At 52.6% G+C, this 18,201-nt stretch overlaps 1 protein-coding gene across 1 annotated transcript in view; it reads left to right on the forward strand.

Annotated features, from left to right (window-relative positions):
- Positions 1-10,496: 10,496 nt before the first annotated feature.
- Positions 10,497-18,201, forward strand: part of TRIOBP (TRIO and F-actin binding protein) — a 57,087-nt gene continuing 49,382 nt past the window's right edge. Inside the window, exons 1-3 of the mRNA XM_010845221.1 lie at positions 10,497-10,641; positions 15,776-15,897; positions 17,193-17,367. Coding sequence (XP_010843523.1) covers positions 10,510-10,641; positions 15,776-15,897; positions 17,193-17,367 — 429 coding nt within the window. The 5' untranslated portion in view covers positions 10,497-10,509. The remainder of the gene's footprint in view (positions 10,642-15,775; positions 15,898-17,192; positions 17,368-18,201) is intronic.

Genomic DNA, 18,201 nt, shown 5'->3' on the forward strand with positions numbered 1-18,201 from the left:
GCCGCACACCAAGGGCAGGCGTCTGGGGACGTGGGTCACCCTCGCTGTCCAGCAGTTCTCCCTCTGGGTATGTAAAAGTGGTGCTAGGCCTGGGCCCCCTGATGGGCTGAAGCCCGGCGCCACCCCTGGCAGACACAGAGTCTGCCTGCAGCCCTGGAACGCCGGCCCGTGGGTGAGCAGGGATAGCCTCTGCCTTTTCCTAGCTGGGAGTTGGGCTTGCCCCTCCCCTTGGCCGTGCTGGTCTCCTCAGCTGACATCGAAGGAGTGGAGATGGGGGGTCCTGGAGTATTCTCACCCCCAAACGTGGGCAGCTTCTGTAGGCTTCCAGCAGCTCCCAGACAGCCCAACAAAAAAAGAGTGATTAGTCATTTGTAAAGAAAATCTCTCTCTCCTCACTGAAAGCGTGGCTGGCGGGTGCTTGGTGAGGGCTGCCGATTCTTTACACTTCTTCCAGGTGCGGCTTCAGAGCCGATGGAAACCAGCCTTGTTGCAGCAGGTGAATGACCTGTGTCACTCACACTCCCCGCTCTAATGACGGAGCTGGGCTGGTGGCAGGGTGTAGGTCCGCCTGCCGCAGGTGGGTGTGGTGCGAGGGTGGGCAGCCGGAGCACCTGTTCTGGAGATTCAGACCCTGCTTGCGCTGACTGGTTCCTGTGGCTGTGGACCAGGGCCCAGGAATTTCGGGTGCTGCCCTGATTCGGGGAGCCGTGCCCAGCCCTGACACCAGGACTGCAGAGGGGTGAAGGGTGAGCTCTCGGCCCCTGTGAAGCTGGTGGGCTATTGAGTGTGTGTGAAGGGAATGCAGGTTCCACCCCTGCACTCGGGGGCTCCTGGAGCCAAGGGGGCAGGGAGCTGGGGTCTGCAGGGCAGGCCTTCCTCTTCATTCACCGTGGAGGGCCTGCTGGACACAGTCCTGGCCCTGCATTGGGCAGGCGCTCTCCCATCACCATCAAAACCCACCATCTGGGGCTTCCCTGGTGGCTCAGGGGTAAAGAATCCACCTGCCAGTGCTGGGGACATACGTTCGATTCCTGGTCCGGGAAGATCACACATGCCACAGAGCAACTAGGCCTGTGTGCCACAACTGCTGAGCCCCTGCTCTAGAGCCTGCTTGCTGCAACTAAAAAGCCTGCGCAGCAGTGAAGACCCGGTAGAGCCAAAAAAACCCACCCCATCTGGTGCTGGCTGTGCATATCTGAAGGCCACACCTGGCCGTGGGAATGTGAAGCTCAGGGTTTATGGCTGGGAGGCCCTGTGACCTGGCTTCTCTGGCTCCTTCCACCTGATCTCCCTGCTGCCTTCCTGTTGTCCTCCCCATGTGTCTTAGGGTGGGGCCACTCGCCTCACTTGGCTGCCTCCATCCATGGCAGATGGCAGGGTCTGTTACTGGACCATCTAGATGGTTCTGGTACTTGACCCAGGGCAGTGAGTCTCCTGACGCCCTCATGAGCAGGAGCAGAGATGAGCCCGGGGTCTGCACACATGGCCGGGCTGGGATTTGAGTCGTAGTTCTACTGCTGGCCCACTGTGTGAGCCCACTGCTGCTGACCTCCTGGAATTGTTACCCCACATGTAAAGTGTCATAAGACACCTACCTCGCAGGCCTGCCCGGAGGCTGAAGTGAGGCCACGTGCATGAACCACTTCCCACGGCTCCTGACGTTTTGGGTGCACCTTCTGTGTGCGCAGCTGCTTCTCACACGCCTGACCCTGCTCTCTGTCCCCAGTGCCATAGGGTCTTTTCACAACTTACAATCTATATTTGTAACGTTGATCTGTATTAAATTCTCATCTGTCTCTCTCCCACCTGTGCCCTTTTTTCATCCAGCAGACCAAGAAAGTTGAATCGTGGTAATCTTTGTCAATCCTAAGATCAAAAGTGCTGGAGTGAGAACCCTCTGGAGAACTTTCCATGTTCTACCTGAATTCTTCCTGTCACTGTCCATCCGTCAGGCCCTGCGGTTTGGGGCCTTTAGGAGCTTAATCAGGAAAGATTAGATTTAGCTACATATAATGTGAAACAAGATTTTAAAATAACTGGCTTATATAAAGCTAGAGTTTTCAGGTTAACAGAAATGGAAGGCAGCGAGCCTGAAGCTGAGAGGGCAGGCTTTTAGCTTTTGGTTTTGTGTCGTTTTAAACACAGGTTCTACCTCGTGGTCCAAGATGGCTGCCTGAGCCTCAGCCATCATATCTGCCTCTCAGTTACAGAAAGGAAGAAGGAATGAAAGTCAGGTCTCTCCTTTTAGAAACACATGATGCTGGTGCTATTACGCAGGCAGCAAAGGCTTTAGGGCAGGAGGAAGAAGGAACTTCTACCTGTCAGGAAGGCTGAGGAGCGTGGCTTGTTCTGGAGAACCATGTACCCATCTAGGAATTGGGGAGTGTGTTGATGACGAGGGAATTGGTTTTGGGGTGCAAGCAGCAGATTCTCCCACAGGAGCCAGAAATGTTAAAGGGCTGTCTGGAGGGCATCCAACCGTGGAACTAAAGCCATAGCAGAGGCTTATCCGTTCCTGTTACTACACAAGTTTCCTGATGGGTCAGGCCTGTGCTAGTAAAACAAAGCCATGGCCATAGTTACTGGGAGCCAGGCCTCAGCTCAGTAGTAGGCTCTGGTTTTGGGGTAGCCTGATTCTCCCTGGGAGCTTAGGGTGAGGAGGCCATGTGGAGCCGCCCTGTGGGTCTGGAACTGAGGAGGAGAGGGACTGGATGTCAGGCAAGCCTTAGCTTCCTGTTCCAAAATCCTCTGGATCCTGGGACTTCTCTGGAGGTCCAGTGGCTAAGGCTCCATGACCCCAATTCAGGGGGCCCAGTTTCAATCCCTGGTCAGGGAACGAGATTCTGCATGCTGCAACCAAAACCCCGTGCAGCCAACTAAATATGAAAAAAAAAATCCCCTTGACCTTGATGTTCCCTAGACTTGAGCTGTTGCCCTCCATTTGGCTATGTGGATGGTTCTGGGGAGAGGTTCCCAATTCATCCTAGTGTGGGGAGCTCACTCCCTGCGCTCGTGAGCAGGTCCATCTTAGCAAAGTCCTGTTCTGAACAAGCATCTGCCTCCTTCAGACGCTATAGAAGCCCTCCCTTTAGGTGCTCACAGGCTGCCCTCAGCCTGCCCTGCTCTCCTTGGCTCTCAGTTGCCTCCTCTGGGAAGCCTTCCCGACCCCTGGGAATCAGTCATTTCTTCATCTGGGCTCCAGGTACACTTTGTGTTTCTTCCTTTTAAACACTGATCATGTTCTCACTGGGTTCCCTCTCTCCCCCGGCCAGGCCCTGAGCAGAGTGGGAAGTTTGTGTCGGTCATTTCTGTGTGTCTACCCCCACACAGGACTGGAGCCCCTAGGTTTTCAGCCAGTTCTGGCTAGATTACACTGAAGTCAGTCCCCCTCCCCACCAGTGTTCTCATATAATCCTTGAAATAATCTTTCTGAGAATGTTCTTGGCCCTAGTGCCATGCTTGCCTGTCTGCAAGTTTCTAAATCTAGTTTTTGCACCTCACCACAATCATCTCCCTCAGGCCTTTGCTGAAACCTTCCCTGTCCAGTGAACTTTGCTCTCTCCCTTCCCTCTTAGTCACCATGACTGGCAAATAATCAGCTGAAGGAGGATAGGAAACAAATTTATCAAGCGCCTCCAATGTGCTAGTGACATTATCAACTCACAACAGTATTGTGTCGTGGGTACTAGCTCCATTTGACAGATGAGAAGACTGAGTCTCAGATTAAGCACATCAAAAGTTACTGTTAGAACTAATAAGACATGACCCTCACATCTCATGGGAGAGACAGACACATGGAGTTCACCCTGGAGGTCAGGGTTTGATGTATAGGCCCGGGGGTGGGGCACAGAACAGTGAAGAGGTGACGTTGACATGAGTCTTGAAAGATGGTTTGGCCAGGTGGGTGGGAGAGGGGATGGGCAGGCAGGCAGAGAGCCCTTGGGGAGCAGAGGTTGGGGAGGGGTGGTCAGAGGAGAGGAGAAATCTGCAGAGGCCTGAAGGGACCAGAACCTTAAGGGTCTCAGGTGTTGAGCTAAGGATCTGGACCCTTATCCGGTGGCCAGCAGGAGTCCCTGAGTTGGGGGGGCAGGGGTTTAGCCTGAGGAGAGTCAAAGTCAGGGATTCATTTGAGAGCAATCTCCCTGATGGCATGGTCAGGGAACACTGAGGGTGTGAGAAAGACTGGAACCAAGTATTTACTGAGCACCATTAAGGAAGTGCTTAGTAAAGTATTACATGCTTCAGTTCAGTTCACTCGCTCAGTCGCGTCCAACTCTGCGACCCCAGGAATTGCAGCACGCCAGGCCTCCCTGTCCATCACCAACTCCCGGAGTTCACTCAGACTCACGTCTATCGAGTCAGTGATGCCATCCAGCCATCTCATCCTCTGTCATCCCCTTCTCCTCCTGCCCCCAATCCCTCCCAGCATCAGAGTCTTTTCCAATGAGTCAACTCTTCACATGAGGTGGCCAAAGTACTGGAGTTTCAGCTTTAGCATCATTCCTTCCAAAGAAATCCCAAAGGCTGATCTCCTTCAGAATGGAGTGGTTGGATCTCCTTTGCAGTCCAAGGGACTCTCAAGAGTCTTCTCCAACACCACAGTTCAAAAGCATCAATTCTTCGGTGCTCAGCTTTCTTCACAGTCCAACTCTCACATCCATACACGACCACTGGAAAAACCATAGCCTTGACTAGATGGACCTTTGTTGGCAAAGTAATGTCTCTGCTTTTGAATATGCTATCTAGGTTGGTCATAACTTTTCTTCCAAGGAGTAAGCATCTTTTAATTTCATGGCCGCAGTCACCATCTGCAGTGATTTTGGAGCCCCCAAAAATAAAGTCTGACATTGTTTCCACTGTTTCCCCATCTATTTCCCATGAAGTGATGGGACCAGATGCCATAATCTTAGTTTTCTGAATGTTGAGCTTTAAGCCAACTTTTTACTCTCATCAAGAGGCTCTTTAGTTCCTCTTCACTTTCTGCCATAAGGGTGGTGTCATCTGCATATCTGAGGTTATTGAGATTTCTCCCAGCAATCTTGATTCCAGCTTGTGCTTCTTCCAGCTCAGCATTTCTTACATGCTTAGCACTGAGCAAAACAGGGTGGTCCCTGCCCTCCAGGGACTTACATTCCCTGAACTGTATCTATGGGGATGGAGAGGAGGAGACTTGAAGAGAGATAATAACATTTATTGAGGTACTCACTGTTTACCAGTCCCTCTTTACCTGGTTTAACTCACTGAGTTCTCATGGTAACCCCACAGGGTAGGCAATTCCACTGAGCCCATTTTGCAGGTGAGGCGGATTTAGGTGACCCTCACCCCACCCTGATGACATGCCTTTAGCTGAATTCTAACTATTTACTGTCTCTCTGTCTGAGCTGGGATTTAAGCTGTAGGTGGTCTCTGGCTGGGCACATGTACATCTCCAGGGAAAGACCCAGAACATAAGTATGCCCAAGTCGTGGGTCCTTCCTCACATAGGTGATACTCTACTTACATACACTAACACTGCCAGACTGGCTGAAGAAGGCCTGAGAAATGGAAAGTGGAGATCCAGGATCTTACCTCCAGGGGGCGCCACTCACGAGGTCGACAATGTGAAAGACATCCTAGGAACAACGGGAGTCATGCCCAAGATCCTGACAGAGGGAGCCCTCCCTCAAGTATAGGATGACCAGGGAGGGCGTCCTGCAGGGGGTGGCATTTAAATCATCACTTCTTGTTGTTGTTTAGTCGTTAGGTCGTGTCCGACTCGTTTGAGACCCCATGGACTGTAACCCACCAGGCTCCTCTGTCCATGAGATTTCCCAGGCAAGAATATTGGAGTGGGTTGCCATTTCTTTCTCCAGGGGATCTTCCCAACCCAGGAATTGAACCCATGTCTCCTGCATTGCCCACTCCATCCTGAGCCAGGATCACCTGTTCAGGGGATCTTTACCGCTGAGACGTCAGGGAAGTCCTGAGTCATTGCTGCTGCTGCTGCTAAGTCACTTCAGTCGTGTCTGACTCTGTGCGACCCCATAGACGGCAGCCCACCAGGCTTCACCGTCCCTGGGATTCTCTAGGCAAGAACACTGGAGTGGCTTGCCATTTCCTTCTCCAATGCATGAAAGTGAAAAGTGAAAGTGAAGTCGCTCAGTCGTGTCTGACTCTTCACGACCCCATGGTCTGCAGCCTACTAGGCTGCTCTGTCCATGGATGACAATCTGTGATTTACCATTCCAGAGACACTGCATGAAAGAGAAGTCCTGAGGATTCATTTGGTTACTCACACAGTGTTTAAAAGCAATTTGACTCAGCTATATTTTAAAAATTTGAGGTTTCATCTAAATGTTCAGATTTTCAGCTTCTCCAGTAAAAACAAGCCTGGTGGCTTTGAATCACCACTTACTTCACAGGGTAGCCTTAGGCTGGAGCCTGCCCTGATGACCCCTTCAGAGATTCATGCCTTCCTGCCCATGCTCAGTTGGGTCACAGCCCCCTTCATCTCTATCTTGCCTGCTGAGACCACGTGATTCTCCAACAGGCTGATGAGCCAGGAGGCCTGGGATGACCATTCCTGCTTGAATAGTGAGGAAACTGAGGCTCAGAGGGATAGAAGGGATTAGAACTGTCACTTACTGTTCTACTTCCCCAGATCTCTGAAGAGGTTATCTTGGCCCAGGGGAATGGTGTGAACAGAGGGGTGGAGGCGAGCAGGCACAGACGCTTTAGGGATCTGAAAGAGGAATGGGAGACTGGGGCGAAATGGTGACAAGAGGTGATGCTGTCTGGCTGAGACACCATCATGCCCTGAGCCACCCCACAGAACTCAGAGTGTTTTTAGACCAGGCACTGTCATCGAGGAGCTGAGTCGGAGTTTCCCGTCTATATAATGGGGCTGTAGCTGGCCTTCCCATATCAGGGCTGAAACTACCACTGTCCCCTTCAGGAGGGGGCTTCCTCAAACAGCCCCCTTCACTCCTCCCGACACACCCTTGGCTCCCCAGCCCCTCCTCCTGCCTCCTTCAGGACCCTGACTGCTGCCCGACCCCCCACGGTTTCCCCTGCCTTGGAGAAGTACAACCAGGCAGGCTCCAGAGATGCAGAGAGCCCCTCAGAACAGCCCACCAACCCTGCCCACTGATTCTCCCCCTCACCCCCTTATTCTTTCCACTCCAGCCTTGCTGCTTCTGTCCCCGCAGCCTGAAATACTCTTCCCTGGGACCTGCAGGCTCACTCTGCCTTGTCTTCTCCAGGTCTTAGCTAAAAGGTCACCATCTCAGAGCGGCCTTCCACGACCACCTTATCTAAGAAGTGATGCCCTGGGTGGGAGGGAAGTTCAAGAGGGAGGAGATGTGTATATCTATGGCTGATTCGTGATGTATGGCAGAAACCAATACACTATAAAGCAATTATCCTACCAGTTAAAAAAAAAAAAAGGATAAAAATAAAAGTCCTTCCCCCAAAAAAGAAGTGACTCCCTCCCCACACCAGCCACTTCCACCCCCACCCCCACCCAGCTTCATTTTTCTCCTTAGCACTACCACCAGCCAGTACACTCCATGTATTGCTTATTTATCTTGTTTGAGATCTGTTTGTCTCCACTAGAATGTAAGTGCCCTGAAAACAGGAGATTTGCTCTTTTGTGCACTGATGAGTAATCAGCATATACAACTGACAACGCAGGGGCTCCGTAAGTATTGAATGAATTGAAGTGTCAGTAGTGCCACCCTGAGTTGGGTCCTGATTTTACTGCTTGATGGTGGGTAGAGGGCCATACCTGAGCTTCAAACTCAAACCAAGCACCCACCTCACCCCCAGCTCAGAGAGATCAAGTAACTGTCTCAAGGTCACACAGCCAAGAAGTGCTAAAGGCCGACTACTCCCTGTTTTGCTTACAGTAATTGGGGCTGAGGAGAAAGATCATTATCCTTGTTATGAGATGTGCTTTCCACTTACTCCATCCTGAGCCAGGATGACCTGTTCAGAGGTCCGTCTCTCCCAAGAGACAGTGGGTGTGCCCTTTCAGAAGGAGCCACCCTTTGTTCACATTACCATTTCCCTGGTGCCCAGCACAGGCCTGGCATGTACCAGGTACCTGTAAGTGTCTGAAAGAATTAATGACTGAAGATGCTCTGTAGTGACCAGCAGAGTCCAGACACACCAGGATTTTAGTCTTGGCTCTGCCACTTACTAGCTGGGTGACGCTGATGAGATAGTTAATTTCTCTGATCCTAGTTGCTGTGAAATGAGGACCTTGGCACTGAATCCTTCAGGTTACTACATCCTCACAGATGTAAAGATTTTGGAACAGGAGCTGGCACACAGTTCAGGGTGTCAGCTTAAAAAAGAAGGCATATTTTTTAAAAAGGAGGAGCTGGGCATTTTATGAGTGAGCGCCACATCAATGGAAGTGTGCAAATGAATGTGCAAATAGTTGAAAACTCCTGGGCTTTTCATTTTGTCCTCAACAGTTACTATTTCCATTTTATAGATTAGAAAATTGAGGCACAGAGAGATTAAGTCTCTAGCCCAAGGTATGGGCTAAAGCCAGACTAGGGAACTGTGGCGGGAATGAACCGAAGGGAAAGAGATTAGAAAGATCCAGACTTGCCAGTGCCAGCCGCCCCTAGAGCCTCCTGGGAACCTTGACGCGGCTGTTCAGGCTAAACGTGCGGCGGGTCCCGCACTCGGAGACTTCTGGGCGCCGCCCGCCTCCGCCCCGCCTTCTCCCCGCCCCTTGCCCTCGGGTTGTCCAATCCCACACTCTTCATGTAAATGAAGCACCTAGGGAGAACCTATGCGAGAGCGGCAGAGGCGTGGTCTTCGCCCACCTCCCGGGCAACGTTCTGATTCATTGTTAAAATAGAGAGGCTGTGACCCTTGGCACCCCACCCCGGCACCCACTGTGTGTGGAAACCCGAGCCGACGTTAGTACCGCGAGCGGAAAGGTGAGAAGGGAGGGGAGGCTAGTGAGGAAAGGTAGAGGAGTGAGGGACACGGGGAGGGACTGTCTGACTAGCTGGATGGAGAGAGGTCCAGGGATCCATTCTCCGGGTGGGGCATGCATGTCCGCTGAAGGTTTCTCATTGTATCCACATCTAAAGTGCATTTTAGAGAAGGGTTCTTAATTGGTTGGGGGTGGGAGGAGGAAGCAGGATCGGTGAAGGGCACGTGTAGCTGAGCACCCCACACTCGCCCGCAGGGAAATAAGCAGCGTTCTCGTCTGAGGCTCCTTTATGTGGCGGGATCAGGAAGGAACCGCCCAGACTGGGCAAGACCGATGCGTTCCCCCCACCCCCCACCACTGGGAGCAGGGAAGGACAAGGAGAGATAACGGCCCTGGGTGGATTAGAGTCCCCGGGGCTACCGAAGGGCCAGTGGGTGCTCCCTAGCCCCCTCAGTACCCATCTACTTCCCCAGGTCTGATGGTCAAGGAGCCAGGAATCTTCTTCCTGGTTGCCCCAGGGGAGGATGTGAAATCCCCCAGGTCTCCGCTGAGATTGGCAACTAAGGCCAGATCCCCTGGGACACTTTGGAGGAAACTTGACAGGTATGAGCTGCTGACTAGGGGGCAGGTAAAGTGCATGTGTGCTTGGGGATATGGATTACTCTCATTCCACCCTCCTTGATGGGGGTGAGAAGAGCATCTTCAAGTCACACTCTTCTAGTGGGGCTCCCCTGCCCACCCCACCCCCCCAGGGCATGGGGTTGGAGCCCTCAGTGGAGCCCAACAGGGAAAGCCCGGTGCTCCTCACAACTCCAGGGTTTCTATTTGGCTGAGCTCTGCCAGACTTGCTGTGTGACCTTATGTTGTCCACTTTCATCCATGATTTTGTCCTCAACTCTGAAAATACCTGGCTGGCCACTTGCCTCTCTTCCCAGGGTTTCCCAGGGGATCTGTGTGAGTGGACATTGTGATCCAGTGTCCCTCATGCCCACCTCTGAGAGTGCAGGGAGACACACAGCCTGGATTTGAATCCAGTTCAGCCACTGAGACTTTAAGTGAGTTATGGAATCTCTGTGAGACTTAGCTGCCTCATCTGAAATTGGCATTCATTTTATCTACAATGCATGTTAACTGTAAGTCAAGGGCACCGAAACTTCGGGGTGCATTGGAATCACCTAGGAGACTTGTATAAAATGCATTGTATAAATGCCTTGTGTAAGTGTCTTATCTCCAGAGATGGAAGGAACTGGGAATATGCATTTTATAAGCAGCTCAGCTGAGTCTAATGCAGGGTCCTCAAAATACACTTCAAGCAACACTGCAGTAATGAGTAGAAATCACATGTCAAATGCTTGGCAGAGTGCCTGGTGCTTAGGAGGTGCTTAATGAGTGTTTGTTGAGTGAATAAACGAACAGATGAAAGAATTGATGGATAACCTCATTTCCTTGGTCCTTGGCTGTCTGGGATTAAACCGGGGCTGGAGTTCAGGTCAGCTGGTCTTTGCCTCCCCCTGCCATTCTTCCCAGGCCCCACCATCGAACTGAAGGAGCTGCCTTGGCCTGACTCAACTGATATGGAGGGGGTGGCTGGAAATGCCCCCTGTGAACACTTTGAAGCTGATGTGTTGGCCCAGAGCTGCTGTCAGGACTGCTGCCACCCTGAGGAGGCCCACAGAGCAAGGCACGAGGTGGGTAGGCTTCCTGGAGTGGTTGGGGTGGTTTGGGACAAGGGAGTCTATGATGTGGGTGCTTGGCCGGGCCACTAACTTGCAGCTGAGCCCAGACACTGACCTTCCTTGTGGTCAGAACCTCAGTTTCCCCAGTCTGTACAATGAGGTGGTAGAACCACGTTCATGTTTCCCAAATGCCAGTCATTCTCCTCCTGCTCTTACCATTTTTTGCCAAGCCTCATATAACCTATTTCTTGCTGTGTTGTCGCTTCAGTTGTGTCTGACTCTTTGCAACTGTGGACTGTAGTTCGCCAGGCTCTTCTGTGCATGGGGATTTTCCAGGCAAGAATACTGGAGTGGGTTGCCATGCTCTCCTGTAGGGGATCTTCCTGACCCAGGAATCAAGTCTGCGTCTTTTATGTCTCCTGCGTTGGCAGGCGTGTTCTTTACCACTAACGCTACCCGGGAAGCCCATTACTTGCGGTATTATTCTTTAAATCCATGCCCTTTTTTAAACTTATACTAAAACAAAAGTTTACATCACCACCACAAATAGAAAACTAGGATCATGTCCTTCATATAGAAGGTTAAAAGGAAAGAAAGGAAAAGGAAAAAGAAAGTCAGAAATGTCATTAAATTCTAACCAGGAAGTATTGTTATAGGCTAAAGGCTCTGAGCTTGGGACTTCCCCAGCAGTCTTGTGGTTAAGACTCTGTGCTTCCACTGCAGAGGGTGCTGGTTTGATCTCTGGTCGGGGAACTAAGATCCCACATGCCAAGTAGGGTGACCAAAAATTTTTTTAAAAAAGGGGTTCTGAGCCTGGGTCCTGCTGTCTGTCTATTAAAAGGGAGACTGGTAGGTGTTAGGCATTATAGATATCCCATACCCACTGAGGGCTTTCTCCTTGAAGGTACTGGAGGAGTGAAAGGGGAGGCATTTTCTCACTTTGTGATGGATGAAGTTTTAGGCTCAGCCCTGGTCTGTGTAAACCTGGGGCTAAAAGAAGCATGGGACCGTGACTCTTCAAGAGTGTTTGCCGCTGACCTCCTAATGACTCTGCCATTCCCAGTGCCCCTCTTGAGCCTGGTGGCCATCTCCATGCAAGCGTTAGGCTCTGAGAAGTGGTCATTATAAGGGAATTGCTATTCCGCTTTGGAGCCAGGCAGACCAGAGTCCCAGTCCTGGTTTGCCATTTGTGTCACCATGAGTCACTGACCTCTCTGGTTTCACTCTCCTGATGGGTAAGGTGGGGCAACAAATGCTTTCCCTCAGGGCATCCAGCCCTCGTAGCCCGAGTCACGTGTGGCTAATTCAGTACACACTAGCTTCCTTTCTTCCATCTTCCCAACCAGAAAAATAAACCTGGGAGATTCTTTTCTACCTGTCCTGATTCTGCCAAAAATAGCTCCCCAGCCCTCAGCCCCAAGTTCAGGAAGCAGATGCTTGAAAGCCCTCTGAGTCCATCTCCCCTGCAGATGACCTTCTCCCAGTGGGTGGGGGGATGGCAAACTTGGAACAGAAGGAACCTGGGTTCAGACACGTCAAGTGCTAGTCTCAGTCCCACTCCTTCCCAGATGAAACTATGGGCCACCTTGTGTGTTCACATGTGTTGAAGAGGTGCTTTTTTCCTTCTTTTTCTTTTTTAATTTTATGGATGTACCACATGGTATGTGGGATCTTAGTTCCCTGAGCAGGAATCAAACCCTTGCCTCCTGCAGTGAAAGCATGGAGTCTTAACCACTGTACTGCCAGGGAAGTCCTGCAGAGGTGCTGAAAATGTGTCAGGCATTATGCTAGATTTGGGGAAACAGTGCTAAATAGAACAGACAGAGTTTCTGGTTCATGAGGTTTGTAGTCAAGCAAGAGAAATGGAGACAAAGTAATCAGGCAAATAATTCATTATGGTTGAGATAAATGTTGTAAAGGAAGAGCAAGTGGCATGAGGATAAATGGTGGAGTACTGGGGAGTGTTACTCCAAGTGAATCATATTTTAGCCGCCTGCTGAGGACTATGAGGGCATGGCCAGCAAAGTTGGGGGAAGAGGAGGGAAACAGTGTGTGCAAAGGCCCTGAGGCAAAAAGTAGGAGGCACACTTGAGAAGGGAGAGAAGCCAAGGATGGAGAATGGAGTGCGGAGCTGGTCTCACCAGCCTTGTGGGGACGTTAGACTTTTCCCTGAGAGGCATGGGGAACCACTAAAGATTTTAAACACGGGAGCAATGTGATCAGATTTGCATTTTCAAAAGTCACTATGACTGCAGGACAGCAGAGAGTGTGAGTGAACCAGGTGACCAAAGAGGAAAAGTGCGATTACTCATATCAGAGATGACAGAGATTTGGGGATGGAGACAAATGGACACATTTCAAAACTAACTGAATAGGAGCATGTAAAGGATTTGGTCACTGAGTAACGTGAGGGGCCAGAGCATGGCTGACTGCTAAGTTTTTTTCCTGGGGCAGGGTTCCTGGGATAAGAGGTTTGTTTGGAGTTGTTTGGGGTGGTGAGTGCGAGGTGCCTGGGGGACACAGTGAGGATGAGGGGGGTTTACTTACTATAACGAGCTCAGGAACCAGACTCAGAGGAAGATAGAGGCTTTCGAGTCATCAGGATCTAGCACTGATGAAAGCCCTGCTCACAGATGAACAGGTTCAAACATGTGGAGTCACGAAATCTGTGGTTAAAAAAGCACCCCCAGCATGGATGGAGCTGTGCATTTCCCAGCGGGATCCTTAATTACACTGCGGAGCAAACTCATCCCTGAGGGGACTGATACATGTATCACTTGGGGTTAGAGCCAGTTCTGATGTCTTCACCTATGTTAGAAAATGCAGGGACTCCCCTGAAAGTCCAATCATTAAGACACCAAGCTTCCAAGGCAGGAGGCATGGGTCTGATCCCTGGTGGGGAACTAAAGATCCCATATGCCATGGGGCATGGCCAAAAATAGATACATTAAAAAAAAAATTGAGTTTTTTTTTTTTTTTTAAAGGAAATGCAGAAATGGCCCCAGGCCCCAGAGCAACCCTTTCCCAGAAGCTTACTTCAGCTCCCCTAGGCTCCTAGGCTCTGGATGCATCTCTGCTCTGCTCTCAGCTGAGTCTCCCTGGGTGGGAGGTGCAGGAGGGCTTATCCCTGGGAATCACACAGTCTTGACCAGGTCATGGCCAGGTTCTGGATGGAGGGGTGAGGGGCTGAATGGGAGGGTCTTGCTGTACGTCAGACTCCACACATTCCTTTTCAATGCATCTATTCTTAAGTGTATTTAACATATCCTTGATTTAACGCTAATAAAATTCCATTGAATGTTTTTACATTGTTTATGATATTTAATATGTACAGACCAGGCAGTGTTATAAGCCTTTTACTCATATTAACTGATGTAATTCTTGTAACACCCCTAGGAGGGTCCATTAATTACCTCCACTTTATAGATGAGCAAACCAGGCTCAGAGAGGGAAGTCACTAGGCCGAGGTCACTCAGCTGGGAAGTGGAGGCGCCAGGATTGGGCCTGATGTCGGTCTGAGGCCAGAGCCCGTGCCGACCCGCCAGACAGGAAATCAGAGCTGGGAACTAGCTGCTGGGCCTACTCGTGTGGGTGAGGGGTAGTGATGGGGCTGGAGGTAAAAGCAGGGAGCAGGTACCATGACAAACTGGGGGTCCTGGTGGCCCCAGCTGGGCTGGGACCCCTTGACGATTCCCCGAGAGCCGCTCCCTCTTCATTCACGTGGCAAGGTCCCCAGGGCAGCCAAGGCGCCAGGCTGGGCTGCAGTTCTGACACCTCCCGCCACCGGGCGCTGATCAGAATCTGGCTCCGGGGCAGGGGGTGAAACTGAACCCAGCCGGGCGTTCTCTGGCTCAGCTTGGCTCAGCAGACACTCCAGCCCACTCCTTGGCACTGCCCAGGTCCCCGAGGGGTGGCCTCCCTGGAAGCTGGAGACTCTGTGCCCACCCTGGGGCTGTGGCCTCCGCCCTGGTTCTGGGCTCCAGGGTCCCCAGGGAGCCCGTGCCCAGGCCCCCCCGCCCGCCCCTGCTCTCAGGTGAGCCGTGAGGATCGGGTTCCTGCGGTTTCATGTCCTGCATTGTTCTTGGCGTGTGCTCTTCCGATCTTATGAAACAGTAATGAGGGGCCCCTGCTCCCGCAGCTGGGCCCTCTAAGGTTTCCACTGCCTCTGCCGCCGCCGCCACGGCCCAGAGTCAGGGCCTGGGAGGGCGGCAGCGCGGGGGCCTGAGCCGGAGCCCCCCGGGGACAAAGGTGCTGACAGCCGACAGCCGCCACCGCCGGAGCCCGCAGCCCAGGTAACCCGAGAGGAGGCGGGGTGCAGAGTGCCACGGCCGCTGTCCCCCCTACTGAGGGAGGGCCCTGCCACCCCAGGAGATGGGGAAAAATGGGGGGGCCGTCCCAGAGGTGAGCAGCCGTTCCCCCCGGATGAACCCAGCACCTGCCTTCGCAGGTGTGGCCCTGCTCAAGGCTGCAGGCAGCGAGGAGCCGGCAGTCGGCTCAGGGGCCCTGTCCCCACTCCTGGGACCCTGACCTTCCAGCCCTGGAGCCCCAGACTCTCCTTTTGGAGGGTGTATCTCTCCTTTTCTCCAAGGTCTCCTTTCCCATCTCTTCCTCCCTTAGACATTTTCCTACATTCTCCGGTCAACTTGATCCTCCCCCTCGGTCCTCATCCATGTCTCTTGGTGACAGAAGACCCTTTGGGATCCTTTTGTGCGCTTCACATCCTCAGGCACACACTCACACATGTGTGCCAACACACACAGGCTTGCTTGTGTACACAAATCAAGTGGGTATGTTGATGCATGTGTTTATATAAACAAACGTATATGCAGTCTGCAAACAGACGCACCAACGTACCCACTGGCCATGCACACGTACGTGCACACGCAAATCCTTGCACACACTGCAGGAATTTACACGAACACATACCTACATACGTGTGCGCATGCACACACCCTGTACCTCTGCCAGTCCCCAGCTTGCGTCCCCAGGGGCGCTTCGAGTCTGACGGACAGCTCTCCTTGAGAAGCGGAGATCCCCGAGGAGCTGTCTGGAGACTTCCACACCACCTGATGGGGGGAGGGGCGGTGCAGGGGGAGGGGAGCCCCCACGTGGGCCGTGAGCTGCTTCCTCTCCAACTCTGTCTTAGGAGCCTGGGAGGCTTGAGAGCGCTGAGGTGCCCTACTGCGACCTGCCCCGCCGCCGGCCTGCCCCTGAGGACCCGCTCGGCACCCCGACCTCCAGCTGCCAGTCTGTGGTGGGTCCAGGCCGTGGGCCAGAGCCTGAGAGGTGGGTAGGACCCTGGGGCCTGAGGAGGGGTTCCCGGGGTAGGATGCCCTCACCCATCCCTCCCCACACCCCTTCATGATGGCAGCCTGTGATGGCTGCTGGCGTGGGTCACATGGTGCATCCACTTGGCCTGGGCATAGGAGCAGTGGGCACATTCCTTTCAGGGATGGAGCAGCCGTGTACCCACCCTGCGTGGGCATGGCCCAGAGCCTGCTCACATTTCCTGGTTCCTTTTGCTTTAAAAGATTAAACAGTCTCACACCCAGGGGCACTTTTTATCACGCACCTACCTGACCATACACCGCTCCAGGCTGTCTCCATTCCGGGGCCTCCGTTGGACTGAAGTCCCTCTTTGGGGCCATGGTGCCTTGGAGGGCACGGCCGAGAGCCTTGAAACCTGAGTTCTAGCTTCAGCTCCCTCCCCGATGGGCTGTGGGAACTTAAAAGCAAGTTTTGGCCTCTTTTTATACCTCAGTTTCCCTGTTTTGTTTTGTTTTTTAAAGAGTTATTGAATCACATCAGCATTGTTTTGGGACTGTGTGTTCCTATTTAAAAACAAAACAGTGCTGAATTCAAATGTTTCAGAAAGTCTGGGATAAACAAATTTGAATATCTTTTTTTGCAGGACTTGTCAGAGGTTTTAGTTTGCTAGCATGCATTGTGCTTTTGGGTGGGGAAGGAAGAAGTATGTAATATATTTCAAACTTATTTGATCACAGGCCTCTTTTAAGGGTCATCACCCTTTTCTATCTCACAGGCTGATCTGTGGGTCACTCTTTGGGGATAAAGCTAGCTCTAACCTACTGGCTTCTTTAAAGCAGGGCTTTCTTTACAGCCCCCTCCCTGATATCCAGACTGGTGGCCCTGTCACTTCCCCTGGAGCCCTGCTACCTCTCAAAGCCCCCCATTAGCCCAGCACTATTCTGTCTTCTTAGTCTTACCGAGCTTGGGATTCTCTCTTCTGCTCCAGGGACATGGTTAGGGCTGGGGCCACAGCCCTGAGTCACAATGCTTTTCTGCCTTTTCCTAGCTCTGTGACCTTGGCCAGTCCCTTGACTTCTGTGAGCCTCAGTTTCTTCATCTGTAAAATGGGAATCATTACACTCACTTAAAAGAGAGGCTTTTGGAGCTAAACGAGATAGGCCCTGTGAAGGGCAGAGCACAGACAGCCCTTGGTGTTAGCTTTCTCCTCCGCCCAAACATGGGCTGTGTGTGTACCTGAGCGGTGGTGGGGTGTTACTCCTTAACTCCTATTACTTTGAGGGAAAAAGTCATGAGTCTGTCTCCTCTCCCAGGGGCCCGCCAGCAGGGCTCCTGGCAGAGGGCTTCACAGCTGCCTCCAGGAGCCGGGAACCCGAGGCAGCTCCCTACCTGGAGGGCCTGGCCTCCTCCCCGTGTGGCAGCTTCAACGAGAGCCCTGACTCTGGCACCAGTGAAGCCCCTGATGATACCAGCGACTCATCATTGGTGGTGAGATGGGGGTGGGAGGCTAGGGCAAGAGCAGGTGTCAGCCCTGGGCCAGCCCTGGGATCCCACCCAAGCCTCCAGACAGGGCTGAGCCTCTCACACCAGGGAAGGGAGCCCAGGTCCTCTGCAGACTTAGCCAGCATATTGGGCTGCCCATGGAGGGGCGGGGACTCTGCAGGGCCGGCCCAGGGGGGCTGAAGATCTGGCTATGACAAGATGGAAGCAGGCATTTCAGCTCCCGGTGAATCACCAACGGGCTCCGGCTGCCAAAATCTCTCAGTTCACAGAGGCTGGGATGTTGGGTGTGGTGCCCAGAGCAAGAGTGAGACTGGCCCTGGGCCCTGCCCTGGTCACACTGCTCAGCCCCATAACCAGCCCTGGCATAAATCTCCAAGGATCAGAGGAAAGAGAGCAGGCTGGGGGGCCTGGCAAGGGCAGCGAGGGTGGGGCAGGGGGGGCGGCCATTTAGCCGGGAAAAGAGGAGACTCAGGGGAACTTCCTGGGACATTCAACCCTCAAAGGTCTGTCCTGGGCCAGAAGAGGCAAACTATCCATGAGAACATAAGGGAAAGTGAGAAGATTCAGAATAAAACATCCCAGCCTGTGGGCAGTGTCTTGGAAAGTCTTACCACCCCTCTCTGAGGTAGAGACTTTTATGGGCCTGACTTGGGGCAGGAAATCTGAGTCTCAGAGAAGAGAATCGTATTACTTGAGGCCATGCATCTGGGAAGCAGTGGGGCTAGATTTTGAATATCTACTTCTATGGGCACTCTGGAATGTCTCTGGGGTGGGGCCCCTATACCAAGGCCCTGCTGTTACATGGAGTCTGACTGCCCT

This window comes from Bison bison, unplaced genomic scaffold (assembly GCF_000754665.1).
Source record: "Bison bison bison isolate TAMUID 2011002044 unplaced genomic scaffold, Bison_UMD1.0 scf7180017864213, whole genome shotgun sequence".
Taxonomy (NCBI): domain Eukaryota; kingdom Metazoa; phylum Chordata; class Mammalia; order Artiodactyla; family Bovidae; genus Bison; species Bison bison.